Source organism: Suncus etruscus, chromosome 5, assembly GCF_024139225.1.
Source record: "Suncus etruscus isolate mSunEtr1 chromosome 5, mSunEtr1.pri.cur, whole genome shotgun sequence".
NCBI classification, from domain to species: domain Eukaryota; kingdom Metazoa; phylum Chordata; class Mammalia; order Eulipotyphla; family Soricidae; genus Suncus; species Suncus etruscus.
This window is the reverse complement of record NC_064852.1, coordinates 2,892,612-2,907,576: the sequence shown is the minus strand read 5'-3', so window position 1 is coordinate 2,907,576 and position 14,965 is coordinate 2,892,612. Positions and strand designations below refer to the sequence as shown.

Here is a 14,965-nt window from a genome sequence, read left to right as displayed (position 1 = left end):
ATAAAACCAACCCCCCCCCAAAAAAAATGGCCCAAAAACTTTTCAACATAAAAGAATTAAACACACAAAGACAATTACCATAATCCCACAATCAATTAATATATGGCAGACTGCCTTTCCTCCACTTTTCCCCTAAGTATTTTTGAGACTGAAATCACACAAGATGTTCCATGCTAAACTGCACCTTTTTCACTTAAAATTTTCTCTACGCATCTGAAAATTACTTGCAAGCATCATCTTTAAATACTGATATGATGCTGAATCAGGTGAACAGCCCAAGATTTACTTTCACTCATCTCTTATCCGTGAATATCTTTTCCAAGTCTAGGCAGGAAAAACTGAGTTCACAAGGGCCTGGCTACGGAAGCAAAGACTCTCAGGACCTCCACCTCTGTGGGCTCACTGGGTCCCCCACAGAAAAGGGAGATGAAAGCAAATGCCCACTATGTCACTCCTGGAAAAAAAAAATCAGTGTTGGGATCTGAAGGCAAGACACCAAATAAAGGAGAAAGAGGAGGTAGCAGGAGGTAGAGAAGGACCTTTTAGGAGCTGACCAACTTCGGGGCCAGCAGAAGCTAGTGCGACAGGCTGAGATATTCATCAATACATTGTAGAATGACACCTGGAGAGAAGATCTGCTGAATCTCACATCTAGTCGCCGTGACACAACGTTAACTGACCAGAGAGCTTGCATCAAGCCAGCTTGCAAAATGTACGCCTCCTCGTCCAACACAATGTGAAGATGGACATATTCCATGCTGGTGCTGCCTGATATGGCAGCTTCCATGAGCCGGCATGCCTGTGACTCGTGTGGCTAATGCCCTGGATGTGCAATTTCTTTCCCTCGAATCCAGTTACGGTCACTTACGAGATCAGAGCCGTGAGAAAGGTCTGTCTGGACTCTAGGCCCGGTTCCCAGGGACACAGTGGACCAGGCAACACCTAACTAGCATCACCGGGCCGGAGGGAGAATGCACGTGAAGAACTGGGGCACAAGCTTTGCAAGCAGGAGGCTCGGGCTCAACTCCCACATTTGTGGTCCCCTGAGCATGCTGGAAGCAAGCCCCTAGTATAGACCCTGTGTTTGTGTCTATGTGTTTATATGTGTGTGTGTATAAGAGAGAGAGAAAACGAGTTTTAATAAAGAATAAAATCATGTTTCTCTATGCCTAACACCTGCCTCACACACAGCTTAGTTTCTGAAGGCAGCTTCCCAGCAGTGCGATTAATTAATGGGTCCAAACACACAAATACTTTTTCAAAACTGTGAAGTGCATGAACAACCCAGGAAGCCTTTTACTAGCCCCCAAGGAACAAATCCTCCACCCCCAAGCCCCCCACATAGAGCATGTGGCCTGTGGTTCCAGGGTGTGCGCAGCCCATACCTGGAAACCGAGTATAAAGAGTACAAGGCATATCGGGGCTGGAGAGACAGCATGGAGGTAGGGCATTTGCCTTGCATGCAGAAGGACAGTGGTTCGAATCCCTGCATCCCATAGGGTCCCCCGAGCCTGCCAGGAGCGATTTCTGAGAGTGGAGCCAGGAGGGACCCCCGAGCGCCACAGGGTCTGACCCAAAACCAAAAAAAAAAAAAAGAATATATGCATAAGTGGAATTTTGCTAGAGGGAGGGTCCAGGAGCTCCCATTGGATTTTTCAAGTAGGGCCCGTAGCACCCCCTCCCCCAATGACGGTTAACTGTGGCTCTAAATGTATGTGCCATAGACTCAAGCTCCGGTGCTCCTTCCAAAAAATGTTTCCCAGTTCCATCCACTAAAGCGCCCATACAAATCAACATCTATCGGAAGCAAAATAAAGCATTATGTCTCATCTGCTACACTCGTCGCTTTGAAGATGGTTCCTTCTAGAAGCAGGCTTCTCGAGAAGAAAGGGGCCCCACCAGCACCTTGAACCAAGAGTTCCGTTTCAAGGTGATCATAATGATCCATTTGCGCGGCTGCTGGGGAAACCAGCAGAGGTGTCGGCGCACAGCCCTTGCCAGATGCGGTCCCCCTCACCGAGGAGACATTTAACAAGGGAGAAAACAAAGGCGGCAGTTTTTCAGCGCAGCTCCTGCGATTAGGGCTGCGGAAGCCGACTGCATCGCTCCCTCTCCCTCAGTCTGACAGGGTGAAAAGTACACAGCTGCCACGCTGGGGGCTGTCACTTGTGTTTTCTCCAGAAGCTTCTTGAGGAGCGAGGAGGTCGGGAGACAGAAGGCGCTTGGCACAGAAGGAGCAGGAGACTCCAGGCCTGCTGGCGTATGGAACAGGGTGGGAGGCGAAAGATCCCAGCCAGCTCCAAGGGCCCCAGCTCCACCCTGACTGCCCCATTAGTCCTCCTGCTGTGGCGGGGCAACACCTCCTTCCAGACGGGGTTGAGGATTCAGTGAGACAGTACACAGCACAAAGCACAAAGTACATCTTCAACAAACACTCCTTCTTTCTTCCTTATTTGGCCAAATCCTCATAACAGGTGCATGTTCGAGTGTCCAGACCGCCCATGAGGCAAAAGTCCCAGATCTAGGGGTGGGCGGGAGTGCCTCCACTCAAGAAGAGGTCTGCCCCCTGGCTGCCTGTTTCTGAGAATGTGGCTGGGAGAGCGGAGAGTGGGCCTGGCATGTGAAGGCACAAGGCAGAAATGGTGCCAAAAAGCCGATGTGACACAAGGGGCCATTCCTCATCATACCTAGACCCTTGCAGTGCCACAGGTGTGACGCTGAATTTTGGAGGTATGTGGACTGAGTCAGCTTTCACAGCTACAGGAAGGGCCTCGCTCCCACGAGACCCCCTAACAGCTCCAAAAATTTTTTTTCTATTCTTTCAAGCAAAGAGGAAGACAGAGATAGTAAAGTGCTGCAGCAAGAAGCAGGCACAGGATACAAGGGCCAGACCCACGGTGGCCCACAACTGGCTTTCTCCCTCCCTAGGTCTTGTTTCCAGCAGCAACTCCAGAGCGGTATGTCTCAGGGATCTCCACCCCGATGAAGCGAGCTCCTAGAGCGAGCAAAGCTGTCATCCCCAACAGGGCTCCTACCTAGGTGCACAGTTCTGCCCTCCAGATAGGGCAAGGTCTGGACACACAGAGAATACCCCCAAGCCAGAGTAAATATGCAGCTTAAGACACGAAGGTCTGGGGCCGGGCGGTGGCGCTAAAGGTAAGGTGCCTGCCTTGCCTGCACTAGCCTTGGACGGACCGCGGTTCGATCCCCCGGTGTCCCATATGGTCCCCCAAGCCAGGAGCAACTTCTGAGCGCATAGCCAGGAGTAACCCCTGAGCATTACTGGGTGTGGCCCAAAAACCAAAAAAAAAAAAAAAAAAGACACGAAGGTCTTCCAGGAGTGATGCGATTCTGTCTGAGTCTACATGCCAGGCAGGAGAGGGATTTTATGTGGTATCATCTCTTGTGGAAGCCCATCAGAAGGCAGGGAGGCTAGGAGGCCAGGAGGCTGGGAGACCAGAAGACAAGAATACTGGCTGATTTCTGTTGCACAGACACATTTACTGAGGTTCTGGATGGGAAAGAGCAGGGCGTGGCCTTCAGAGAGCACAGCAGTGGGGCATTTGCCTTGTAAGCGTCCAACCCCAGAAGGACCCTGGTTCAATTCCCGGCATTCCATATAGTCCCGAGCCTGCCAGGAGCGATTTCTGAATGCAGAGACAGGAGTAAACCCTGAGCACTGCAAGGTGTGACCCAAACCACCCCCCACCCAAATATGCTGCCTGACAGCTGGGATTTGGACCCAGGTGTGATCTCATCCCCAAATACATGGGCACCGTGAAGATGAACAGAAACCACTCGAGGCTTCCTTGTCCGTAGCACCACCCGCCTTTGCCTCCCACGGTGCTCCGTTCAGAGAGAGACTCTAAACCCCAGAGCTTCCACGGTGTCCTGGGCCTCTGGTGCTCAAGAGATCCAGTTCCCACTGAGGAAGCCACACACGGAGGTTGCTCGGCCCCTCTGCCCAGCTGCGCGCAGCTTGGGCTCCCCCAGGTGCCCACCAGCCGCAGCTCAGCATTCTAGGAAACATGTCATAGAAGAGATGCATCTCCCCGCAGACATCACTGGCTTCACTGGCTCGAAACTCACTGTGCGTTTTAAAATGTGAGAATGGGGAGAGGGAGGGAGAAAGGTTCGGGGGTGGCACCTGTCCTGAGTGCCCACCTGACTCAACAGGCCCCCGGGAGCACACGGTCCAGGCACCGTCTAGACCGAGGGCAGCAAAACGGGAGCCTGTGGAAGTGTCGGGGGCAGCTGCCTTGGGAATCAGTGATAACACAGAGGTAAGGCGTTTGCCTTGCATGCGCAGAATGGACCTGGTTCGAATCCCAGCATTCCATATGGTCCACTGAGCCTGCCAAGAGTGATTTCTGAGCGCAGAGCCAGGAGTGATACCTGAGTGCCACCAGGTGTGGCCCAAAAACCAAAAACCAAAAATAAATAATAATAATAATTCTCAAAATTAGAGCCTGGGCAGGGCAGAGCAAGGTGGAGGCGGAAGAGAGCACTGAGCCCAGAGCACAAAGGTTAAATTCATTGTGCTTCAGGGAAGGGCAGACCAGAAGTAACAGGCCACGCAGGGAGCCGCCACCCCACCGGTCCCCAGCCCAACCCCATAGAGGAGCAGCCGGTCCTGAACCATCAGCTTCCCAGCCCACTCCTCCCTGTGCTCTGACATCTCCCCACAGCAAGTCCAGACATCATTTCCCCTCAACTACACAGCGAGATGGTTTCTGACCGCGAGGGCCCCCCAAGACAGCCAGGTCCTTAAAGATGAATACGCAGAGGCCCAGAGCGGCCACTGCCTGCAGACCGAGTATGGGGAGGTCCTCTCCTGGGCTCTCCTCACACCCCCTTGCTCCTGTCACTCGTGTGTGTGTTATGTGTGTGTAGGGGGGGCTCTACCGCTCGGCACCAGGGTGACCCAGAACAAGGCTTCGCTTTTCTTGGTTTTCATGCTCTGAAGCAAGTAGCAGCACAAAGCTCCCGCAAGAACTGTGAGGAGCTTATGAGAGAGAATACACAGGGGAAAGTTTTCTAGCTCTGCAGCACAGTCTTATCCACGTGACGATCATTACAGCTACATTTTACCTTGGAATTCATTGCCCCATGGCAGATCGTTCTGGGCTGCAAATGGGTATTTCTGATGGAACTGAGGCAATTCCCGACCAAGCACATGAGCAAGCTGCTAGGTTGGACCTGGCTGCTCAGAGCCCAAGAGCAATGGCTGATCCTCTTGGGAGCACCTGCCCTGCATGTGACATCCAAACAGAAACCCGTGGGCCTGCGGAAGTGGTGCATGCGGTAGAGCACATGGCCCAGGAGTGTGGCCCCTGTCTGGGGAGCAATGCCCCTCCCCAGGGTCATCCCAATTAAAAATAAATCAGTAGGGGCCAGAGTGATAGCACAGCAGTAAGGTGTTCGCCTTGCACATGGCCGACCTGGGACGAACCTGGGCTCAATTCCAGACATCCCAGATGGTTCTTTGAGCCTGCCAGAAGAACTGCTGAGTGCAGAGCCAGGAGTAACCCCTGAGCACCGCCAGGTATGGCCCCAAAACCTAGATAGATAGATAGATAGATAGATAGATAGATAGATAGATAGATAGATAGATAGATAGATAGATAGATACCGCTGGCCTTACCTGCCTGAGTCCTGCAGAGATTTTATCAGGTGGGTATAGATGTCCAGCTCTTTCTTTAAGACCTGCAGCAGCTCCTCGTAGTCTAATTGTTGCTTTTCCTGGGAATGGCAAAGGGCACCTGACATTAAGGGCAGAATTTCCAAAGAGCACAGCCTCACACACTAGGCAAACATATGTGGCTTTTCATTCGGAATGAGGAGGACGGTCCCCTGGGCAGGCAAGCCGTGCGGCTTCTGGGCACGGTCACGGGGCACCACCTGCAGGAGGAGTGGGGAATGACAGGCCTCCCGGGGCCCAAGGGCAGTGGGTGACAGCTTCCCAGGCTGCCCAACATTGCAGCTGGGTCAGCCTTGGCCCCCTCCCCTCCTCAGGTGAAACTCTCTCATGCTGAGCCACTGGCCATTCTCAGGACCCTGCAAAGAGAAAACCCTTCCACGTGTGTCCTCCTGCCAAAGAAAGAGCATAAACTGAAACCTGCCTCACATCAGAAAAAGGGGATTTAGGGCCGGAGTGGTGGCGCAGCAGTAGGTTTGACCAGGACAGACTGGGTTTGATCCCCCCATGTCCCATATGGTCCCCCAAGCCAGGAGCAATTTCTGGGCATATAGCCGGAGTAACCCCTGAGCGTCACCAGGTGTGGCCCAAAAGCCAAAAAAAAAAGGGGGGGGGGGGAGGGAATTGAAGCTGATGTGGCAGAAGCTGACTGGGCTATGATATCCGGGATCCCCAAGAGAATGATGCAAAGGAGGCCTGAGGTGGCTCACTTCCATTTTCTTCTTTTTTTTAATATTTTATTTAAACACCTTGATTACAAACATGATTGTGTTTGGGTTTCAGTCATGTAAAGAACACCACCCATCACCAGTGCAACATTCCCATCACCAGTGTCCCAAATCTCTCTCCTCCCCACCCCACCCCCTGCCTGTACTCTAGACAGGTGGCCTCACAGTTAACGAGCTTCCCCAATTCCAGGGGAAGTTCTGTCTCTTCGGTCAACCAAGCTGGGCAGGAATCAATTGTGGGCATTGATGCTCAGAAAGGTGATTTTTTTTTCTGACTCTGCTACTTCAAGAGGTCTAGGATCTTGGGAAATTTCTTCATAAAGCCTAGATATTCCTGCAGTCAAATGGTGGGTTGGCAATGCCAGGGAAATTTGGAGCAGATCAAATTAAACTGTGTAGGAAATCTGGGATCTTGGCAGAAGAAGAAAAAAATCCAAGACAATACGGGACGCGTATATAGAGTGTTGCCGTGCTGGAAAATAAATGCTTAAATAATAATGCGGTGCTGTCAAAAATGACACAGGAGCTACTTTGAAAGACCAAATCTAGAACCATCTGAGCCCCAAAACAAATCAGAAGAGTAACAGATTAAAATCTATTGAACAAAATAGAAATTTGTGAGTCCATATTGATAGGATCACATGAGTAAGTGAGGAATGTCACAGGCTTTACTTTGTAACAGAATAACTAATGAATTTAAAGAAACAACTGAATTAGGAAAAAAAAAATCATTTGCCAACCATCAGAGCAATGTGTCAGTCACAAAGTACCAAAGGGAGCTAAAAGTCCTGGGCAGAAACAGGAAGATTAGGAGGTTATGTGCTTAAACTTGAAATCCCCCAAATTGTTGCATAATCAGAGAAAAAGGACACCCCACCAGCAGACACCACCTCCACAAAGCTTTCCAAGTCAGGCCAGGAACCAGACCAGCCTCCACCGCCCGTAATGCCTCACCTACCTTCAGTCACCAAGAAAAATCAAAACAAACCCAGGGCCGGAGAGAGAGAGCATGAAGTTAAGGCATTTGCCTTGCATGTAGGAGGACGGTGGTTCGAATCCCAGCATCCTATGTGGTCCCCCCGAGCCTGCCATGAGCGATTATCTGGGCCCCTGAGAACTGCTGGATGTGACCCCTGCCCCCCCCCCCCCAAAAAAAAAAACAACTGCAGGCATCTTGGGATCTGATGGGCAACAAGCTTCAAAAGCATCCAGGCAGTTGGGAAAGTTACAGAAGATGAGCAAGTGACCGCTCAGGGCCCTTTGGCATCATCCCTGGCTATCAGAAAGCCACCAGTGAATGCACTCGAGTGCAGAGGATAGGGCCGGGTCTCTGTGGTGCTGCTGGTAGCAACACTGTCTCTGGGCACAGGTGAAGACAGGCCCCACTCATAGGACACTGGAAGGACACCGCCCAGGGGCAGCTTTCTCTCCGGTGGCTAAGGAAAATGAAACCACTCCCCCCACCCCAATAAACTAACTGCCTGGAAATGCAAAATCCTTTCAGAGTGAAGAGTGTGTTGAAAACTAAAGGTCACCCAAGCAGGAGAAGTGGCACAGGCAAGAGCGTCACAAAATGCTGAGAGAGACACTGGGCTAAGGGGGCCGTGGGCTGTGCTGGTATTTCAGTGACTTACAGTTTCTCCCCAAAGGAAGAAAGAGCCCAATTATCAGTCCAGAGTAATTATGGAAGAAGGAAAGCTACACCAACCTTCCTGTCTAGCAGACATTTGGCGTTTATGGGGGGTAGAGGGGAGACATGCTAATCACTACTAGCCACATCGTGTACGTGTTCTTCTGGGACCTGGTCATGGAAAGGGATGCCTGAAGCATGCGACAGGCATCTGAGAACGCCTCTTCTCATCACTACACTCACAACCTTATTAAACAATCCATTCTTTCTTTTCTTTTCTGAGTTTTTGGGCCACACCCGGCGGCCCTCAGGAGTTACTCTGCTCTAGGCTCAGAAATCACTCCTGGCAGGCTCGGGAACCATAGAGGATGCCAGGAATCGAATCCAGGTCCATCCCATCAGTGGTCCTCAAACTATGGCCCGAGGGCCACATATTGTATTTGTATCTGTTTTGTTTCTTCATTGCAAAATAAGATATATGCAGTGTGCATAAGAATTCATTCATGGGGCCGGAGAGATAGCATGGAGGTAAGGTGTTTGCCTTCCATGCAGGAGGTCATCGGTTCGAATCCCGGCGTCCCATATGGTCCCCTGTGCCTGCCTGGAGCAATTTCTGAGCCTGGAGCCAGGAATAAACCCCTGAGCACTGCCGGGTGTGACCCAAAAAAAAAAAAAAAGAATTCATTCATAAGTTTTGTTTTTACATTGGACCCTCCAATGGTCTGAGGGACAGCGAACTGGCCCCCTGTTTAAAAAGTTTGAGGACCCCTGCAAGAGCATCCTGTCTAATAACAGCATTTTGTCATAAGAATTCAAAATATTAATTTTCTTGCTGATTCTGTCCATATTGTTCACACGATTAGATTTTTTTTTTTCAGAGAAAGTCCATGGTTTTAGTAGACAACGAAAAGGATGAGAAGGTTAAAAATAAGTTAAAAAAAATACTTTTATGAATCTCTGACCTGGGATACTGCTTCTAGCTGTGAATGGCACCATGTATATAAGCCATCCATCCCTACCGGGGACAGGTTTAAAGTGCTGAGCTTGGTCCTAACAGGCAAGTCACCCAGAATGCTGAGAATGTGAGGCCCTTTGCCACGCCAGCTGTGTGTCGCTGGCACCACGAGCTCCCAATGCATTTTCAACAGAGGGTACTATGAGGGACTCTCAGGTCCCACCTGCATATGCCAGGTGTGCAGTCCCAGGGTCCCAGGAAGAGTCTGGAGACATGGGAGGGGGAGCTGAGTCGCCACGAAGGGATTGCTCAAGTGCCAGTACTTCTTCCATTAACCCAATGAGCTCAGGCTAAGGAAACCAAGATGAGGGGATGAGCCCTGGAATCCAGGCACCGGTTCCAGCGCTGCCCAGCATGCTCTCTAATACTCAGAAACACCAAATAGTCCAGACCCTGAGAACAAGGATGATCCAAGTTTCTGCTAAGAGGCAGCAGCAGGGCCGGAGCCACAACCTGGAGAGCCCATTCTCCATCCCTCAGCAGAAGAAAGAGGCTCGTTAGGGCCAGACTGATAATCTCGACGGGGAATGCTTGTTACAGTATAAATGTTATTGTACGGGGCCGGGTAGGTGGCGCTGGAGGTAAGGTGTCTGCCTTGCAAGCGCTAGCCAAGGAAGGACCGCGGTTCGATCCCCCGGCGTCCCATAGGGTCCCCCCAAGCCAGGGGCGACTTCTGAGCACATAGCCAGGAGTAACCCCTGAGCGTCAAATGGGTGTGGCCCAAAAACCAAAAGAAAAAAAAAAATGTTATTGTACCTGTAAGGGGTGATGTCCATGGCCCCTGCAACTGTCAACAGACTGGGTATAAAAGGGGAAGTCTGATGGTTAAAAGAGGGGGCCCTGGGGCCGGAGACATAGCACAGCAGTAAGGCGTTTGTCTTACATGCAGAAGGTCGGTGGTTCAAATCCCAGCATCCCATATGGTCCCCCAAGCCTGCCGGGGGCAATTTCTGAGCGTAGAGCCAGGAGTAGCTCCTGAGTGCTGCCAGGTGTGACCCAAAAACAAACAAACAAATAGAAGAGGGGGCCCAGGAGGAGAGTGAGAGAGAGCCTGCAGAACCAACACACACACACACACACACACACACACACACACACACACACACACACACACACATACAACCTGGCCTACTAAGCATCAGCCAGGTACACCGAGCTCTGTATTCTCTTTCTTATTCCTTCTCTCTCTCCCATGAAGCAGCATCGTTTCGTATAAAACAGAGCTCCAACTACCCCCTAACCCAGGTTCCATCTCCAGCATACCACATGATCTCCCAAGTACCGCCAGGAGTGATTCCTGAGTGCAGAGCCCGGAGTAAGCCCTGAACACTGCTGGGTGTGGCCCCAAAACCAAAACAACACACACACACACACAAACACACACACACACACACACACACAAAAGGGAGCCACAATAGGAGTCAGAGCCATAGTACACAAGGTAGGTAGGGTACTTGCCTACTTGTCTTGCACATAGCCAACCAGGGTTCGATACTCAGCATCCCATATGGCTCCCCCAAACACCACCAGGAATGATTCATGGATACAATGCAACCCCTAAGCACTGTAAGTATGGCCCCCAAAAAACAAAACAAAACAAAAAAAGCTCATCTTGACCCAGTGCTCCACAGACACCTGACACTGAGCATGGTAACTCCAGCAAATGGTCTCTAGCACAGCCACTACTGGGAGATGTCTTCCTTTATTCCCGCCATTGTTCAGATGGAAAAAGTGTCTCCTTCCAGCCCTTAAGGCCAGAAGCAAGGTGCTGTTCTTTATGGTGTAAACCCAACAGCTGGTCCAGGACTAGGAGCAGATGCGGGGGTGGGGGGCCATCCCAGACTAAGGGTAGGTGGGCCAGACATCTGATGTGAAGTACCTGGACAGGTGCCAGGGAGACCAGCTCTACCCTGAGGACCTTCCCTGGATCCCTACGGGTCAGACTGCAGCCCTGGGAGACTCCCAGCTGCGACAGTAGGACCTGGGATTCTGGGCTTGGCTCTCACTGTCTCACGTGTCAGCTGATCCCAAGCCTTCCCCAGCTTTCCACAGTTCCTTCTGTCAGTAGAACTGGGTGGTCCAGCCTCCCACTCCGTGGATATGCTCCAAGCATATGCTCTCAGCACAAGCCTCCCCAGGAAGTCCCCTGCTGACTCACTGTCACCTTCCTTCAGCCCCCAGGGGCTGCCACTTCACTCTCACTCCAGGGCAAGCACGCCAAGCACCTGACCACAGGGACAGGGGCTCCCTGTGGGCAAGCGCCATCCATCTGTCCATGGTGAGTCAGGCACAGTGCCTGGCCCAGATCAAGCGCTGCCGCTGCCACCGAATCCTTGCCAACCCGATGACTGAACAGGCCAGGGAGAAAAGCGGGGACCAGCATCAATCTTAAGAGCAGAGATTCCTGTGGATGTTTTGCATAATGGAAGTCAGAGTGACTCAACGTCTTCCTAGAAGCAAATTGCTCGCCCATGTTAGATAAATGAACTCTTCAGAGCCACCTGGGTCCCATTTCATCCATCACCTATTCCCCTGCGTTGAATCATGCCCCATTACAATGAAGTCATTTAGCTTCTTCAGCAGAACTGGCAAGGCAGTGGCGCTGCCTGGCGGAGAGGGGGCGCAGGAGACAGACGTGCTCCCAGGGGTAAATCCCACTTTGCCTCAGGAACCAGCGACCCATGTGGAACGGCCGCCCCTCCCCACGAAGACAGGTGTAGGTGAGCCCTCCCCCAACCTCCTATTTCTCTATCCTCTTCTTTTGGTATGTAAAAACCCACCTGGATTACGGGGCCTGCCCCCACCCTGGTGGGTGGGGTTCTGGAGAATAAAAAAGGGCCTGGCTTTGGGCTCCAGAGAGAACACATGGCGGATAGGCAGGACACTGCAGAGAGAGGCCATGAAGTAAAGCAGACTAACGCCGATTAATTTTCTGACTGCTTGGTGTATTATTTCTCTGCTCTCTACCCTGCTTCGTCAGACCCATCTGCGTAGGTGGTTAGTGCGTTGGTGCCCGGGGCGGTCTTACCTGTGGATATGTTTTTATTTTCATTTTACAGACAGGACTGCCACACACACAACTTTGCACTTGCTCCCCCACAGTGCTGGCCTCCTCAGATATAACCATCCCTGAAACATTACAGTGAGGCCTAGGGTCATGACAGAGAGGCCCAGGGCCTCTCCTGTGGAGCCAAAAGCCGAGTCCATGCTCACCGAGCACAGCTCTCCCAGGCATAGAGGCTGAAACCAAGACACAGCGTAAAGCTGGGGCCCTGGGTTGGAGTCACAGCACAGGCAGCCCTTGCCCACGCCTACTGCCACTGAGGTCCGGGGAGCTGGCTCGGGCTCCCCTCCCTCAAGACACGGCCACTCAACTCAATGCCCTCTGAAAGCTGGGAAAGCTCTCTGGCAGATTCCACCCAAACACTCCCTCCCTTTTTGATATTTGCTGTTTTGCTTAAACCGCTTGATGCTGAATTCTGTAGCCTGCAGCCAAAATCACCTTCCACTCATACATTATTTCTTTTTTGTTTATTTCGTTTGGGGGGCCACACCCACGATGCGCGAGAGTTATTTCCGGGTCTGCTCCTGGTGGTACTCAGGAGAGCAAGTGAGGTACCAAGGAATCAAACCCAGATTGGCTGCGTGCGAGGCAAGTGTCCTTCCTACCTTTCTTTCTACCACTGTCACTCAGTAGGTAATGCATGCTTTCCATGTCAGGAGTAGGCAGGTCATTCCCCTCTCCTGGGACAGATTAGGAAAGGGAGTTGCAGAGAGATTAAGTCAATTGTCCAAGGTCGGAGAGCTCATAAAATAAGCAGCCTTGCTGACAGTTCAGAGCCTTTCCTACGCCACCGCCAACTCCTGGAAGGCCAGGAGGACTGTGTGTGACGGCAGAGGCCGCAATCCGAAGAGACAGCAGACATGCAGAGTGCGGAACGACTCACTTCTTGCCAATCAGGACAATTTAGTGGCCGGCTAGATAGATGGTGTCTATTTTGGTCGCTGTGTCAGAGCTCGGCAACCAAGACATTTATTTTAATCCTCGGGAAATTCAGCAGCACCGTCCTAACCGTGTCAACAGCCGAGCTGTAAATCTCGGGCTGTAGGAAGTTAAATATGGTCAGTGTGTGCCTGACTCTTGTCTTCAATTCCCTGATCATCCAGCATTAATTCTCGGGCTCACACAATGATTAGAAAGAAAACAGACTGCCCGGCGTCAGTGGAGACATCATAGCCTCAAGTTCTAGTAGAAAGGGGCGGAGGATAAGCCTTAAATCAACACAAAAGAGCCCGGGGCCTAAAAGAAGAAATCCACATTTTCTACAAAGAAAAAACTATAATAGGAAAAGGAAACCTTTCTTAGAGGGGGAGAAGGGCAGAGGCTTAACTGTGAACTATTACACCTGGAAATTTCTTTTTTCCTTTTGTTCTTGTTTTGGGGTCACACCCAGCGGTGCGCAGGGGTTACTCCTGGCTCTGTGCTCAGAAATCGCTCCTGGCAGGCTCGGGGGACCATATGGAATGACGGAATTCAAACCACCATCCGTCCTAGATCGGCTGCGTGCAAGGCAAATGCTCTACCGCTGTGCTATCTCTCTGGCTCCATCACCTGGAAATTTCTTAAACCGATAAGATACCAAGATGCACAGTTCTTAGATGACAAAGTCTATTTGGGGGGAGGGGACGGGTGGTTGAACCCACATCTGGGAAGCTCAGGTTCACTCTTGGCAGGACTCAGGGAACATTATATGATGCGGGGGATCAGCCCAGGTCAGCCAAGTGTGAGACAAGTGCCTGCCCACCCCACTGTCCTCTCTCTCTAGCCACTAATTAATTACCTAATTAACACCCACAACTTGTGATGAGTCCCGTGATGGAATTAAAACCTTCCGAGGGGCCCGGAGAGATAGCACAGCGGCGTTTGCCTTGCAAGCAGCCGATCCAGGACCAAAGGTGGTTGGTTCGAATCCCGGTGTCCCATATGGTCCCCCATGCCTGCCAGGAGCTATTTCTGAGCAGACAGCCAGGAGAAACCCCTGAGCACTGCCGGGTGTGACCCAAAAACTAAAAAAAAAAAAAAAAAAAAAAAACCTTCCGAAAACAGGTGGGCATTATTTTCCACAGTAACTTAAAAACCATGAGTATCCAAATACAACCAAACTGCCCCATGAATCAGCCTCTTACTTGTGGTCATATAAAATACATCGTCCAGAGGACACACAAACACACAAACACACACATAAACACACACACACACACACACACGCACACTATGAAATAGAGCAAGTATTCTTCAAAAGAGAGGAGGTTTTGTAAATACTTTGCCTATTTCAGCAATTCATAAGCATTCTAGTCGACATTTTGGACACATTTTTTTTTAACTTGACTGAAATGTGTTTCAAAATAGCAAAACCAACTCAGTGGCTGGAAATCAGTGAAGGCCTGTCTGCTTCCACTGTCGAAAGGTTTCCAGGAGGGGCCTGAGCACAGGTTAGGATGTTTCAATGACCACCCAGCTAGCAGCTATGAGCAAGTGAGAGTCGCACCAAAATGAGCCTCCCTTATCCATAGGACTCTGGATGTGCTGAGTCCTGTAATCTCGCCAAATGTGGGCAACTAGACTGCAAAATTTGTGGTAGTCGGAGGGAGGGGGGTTTGCAGCATTCAAAAGCTCTTCCAGGGGCAGAGGGGGATCAGCCTCCTGGGATTGGGTTGAGACTCGAGGAAGTCACCCAAGAGGTTTAGCAGTGTGGACAGGTGGTCCAGGCTTCTCTAAGCCCAGCCCTAAAGTTCTGCGAGTCTATGCTAATCCTTCCTCCAGAGAAACAGCAGAACGCACAAAAGATCCGAGTCAGGGAGAGGTCAGCCAACAGTGTCCTCCAGACCACCGC

At 51.1% G+C, this 14,965-nt stretch overlaps 1 protein-coding gene across 1 annotated transcript in view; it reads right to left on the bottom strand.

Moving 5' to 3' along the window:
• CDK5RAP2 (CDK5 regulatory subunit associated protein 2) overlaps positions 1-14,965 on the bottom strand; it is a 186,699-nt gene that overhangs the window by 79,660 nt on the left and 92,074 nt on the right. The window contains exon 12 of the mRNA XM_049773793.1: positions 5,645-5,742. Within this exon, the coding sequence (XP_049629750.1) occupies positions 5,645-5,742 (98 nt within the window). The remainder of the gene's footprint in view (positions 1-5,644; positions 5,743-14,965) is intronic.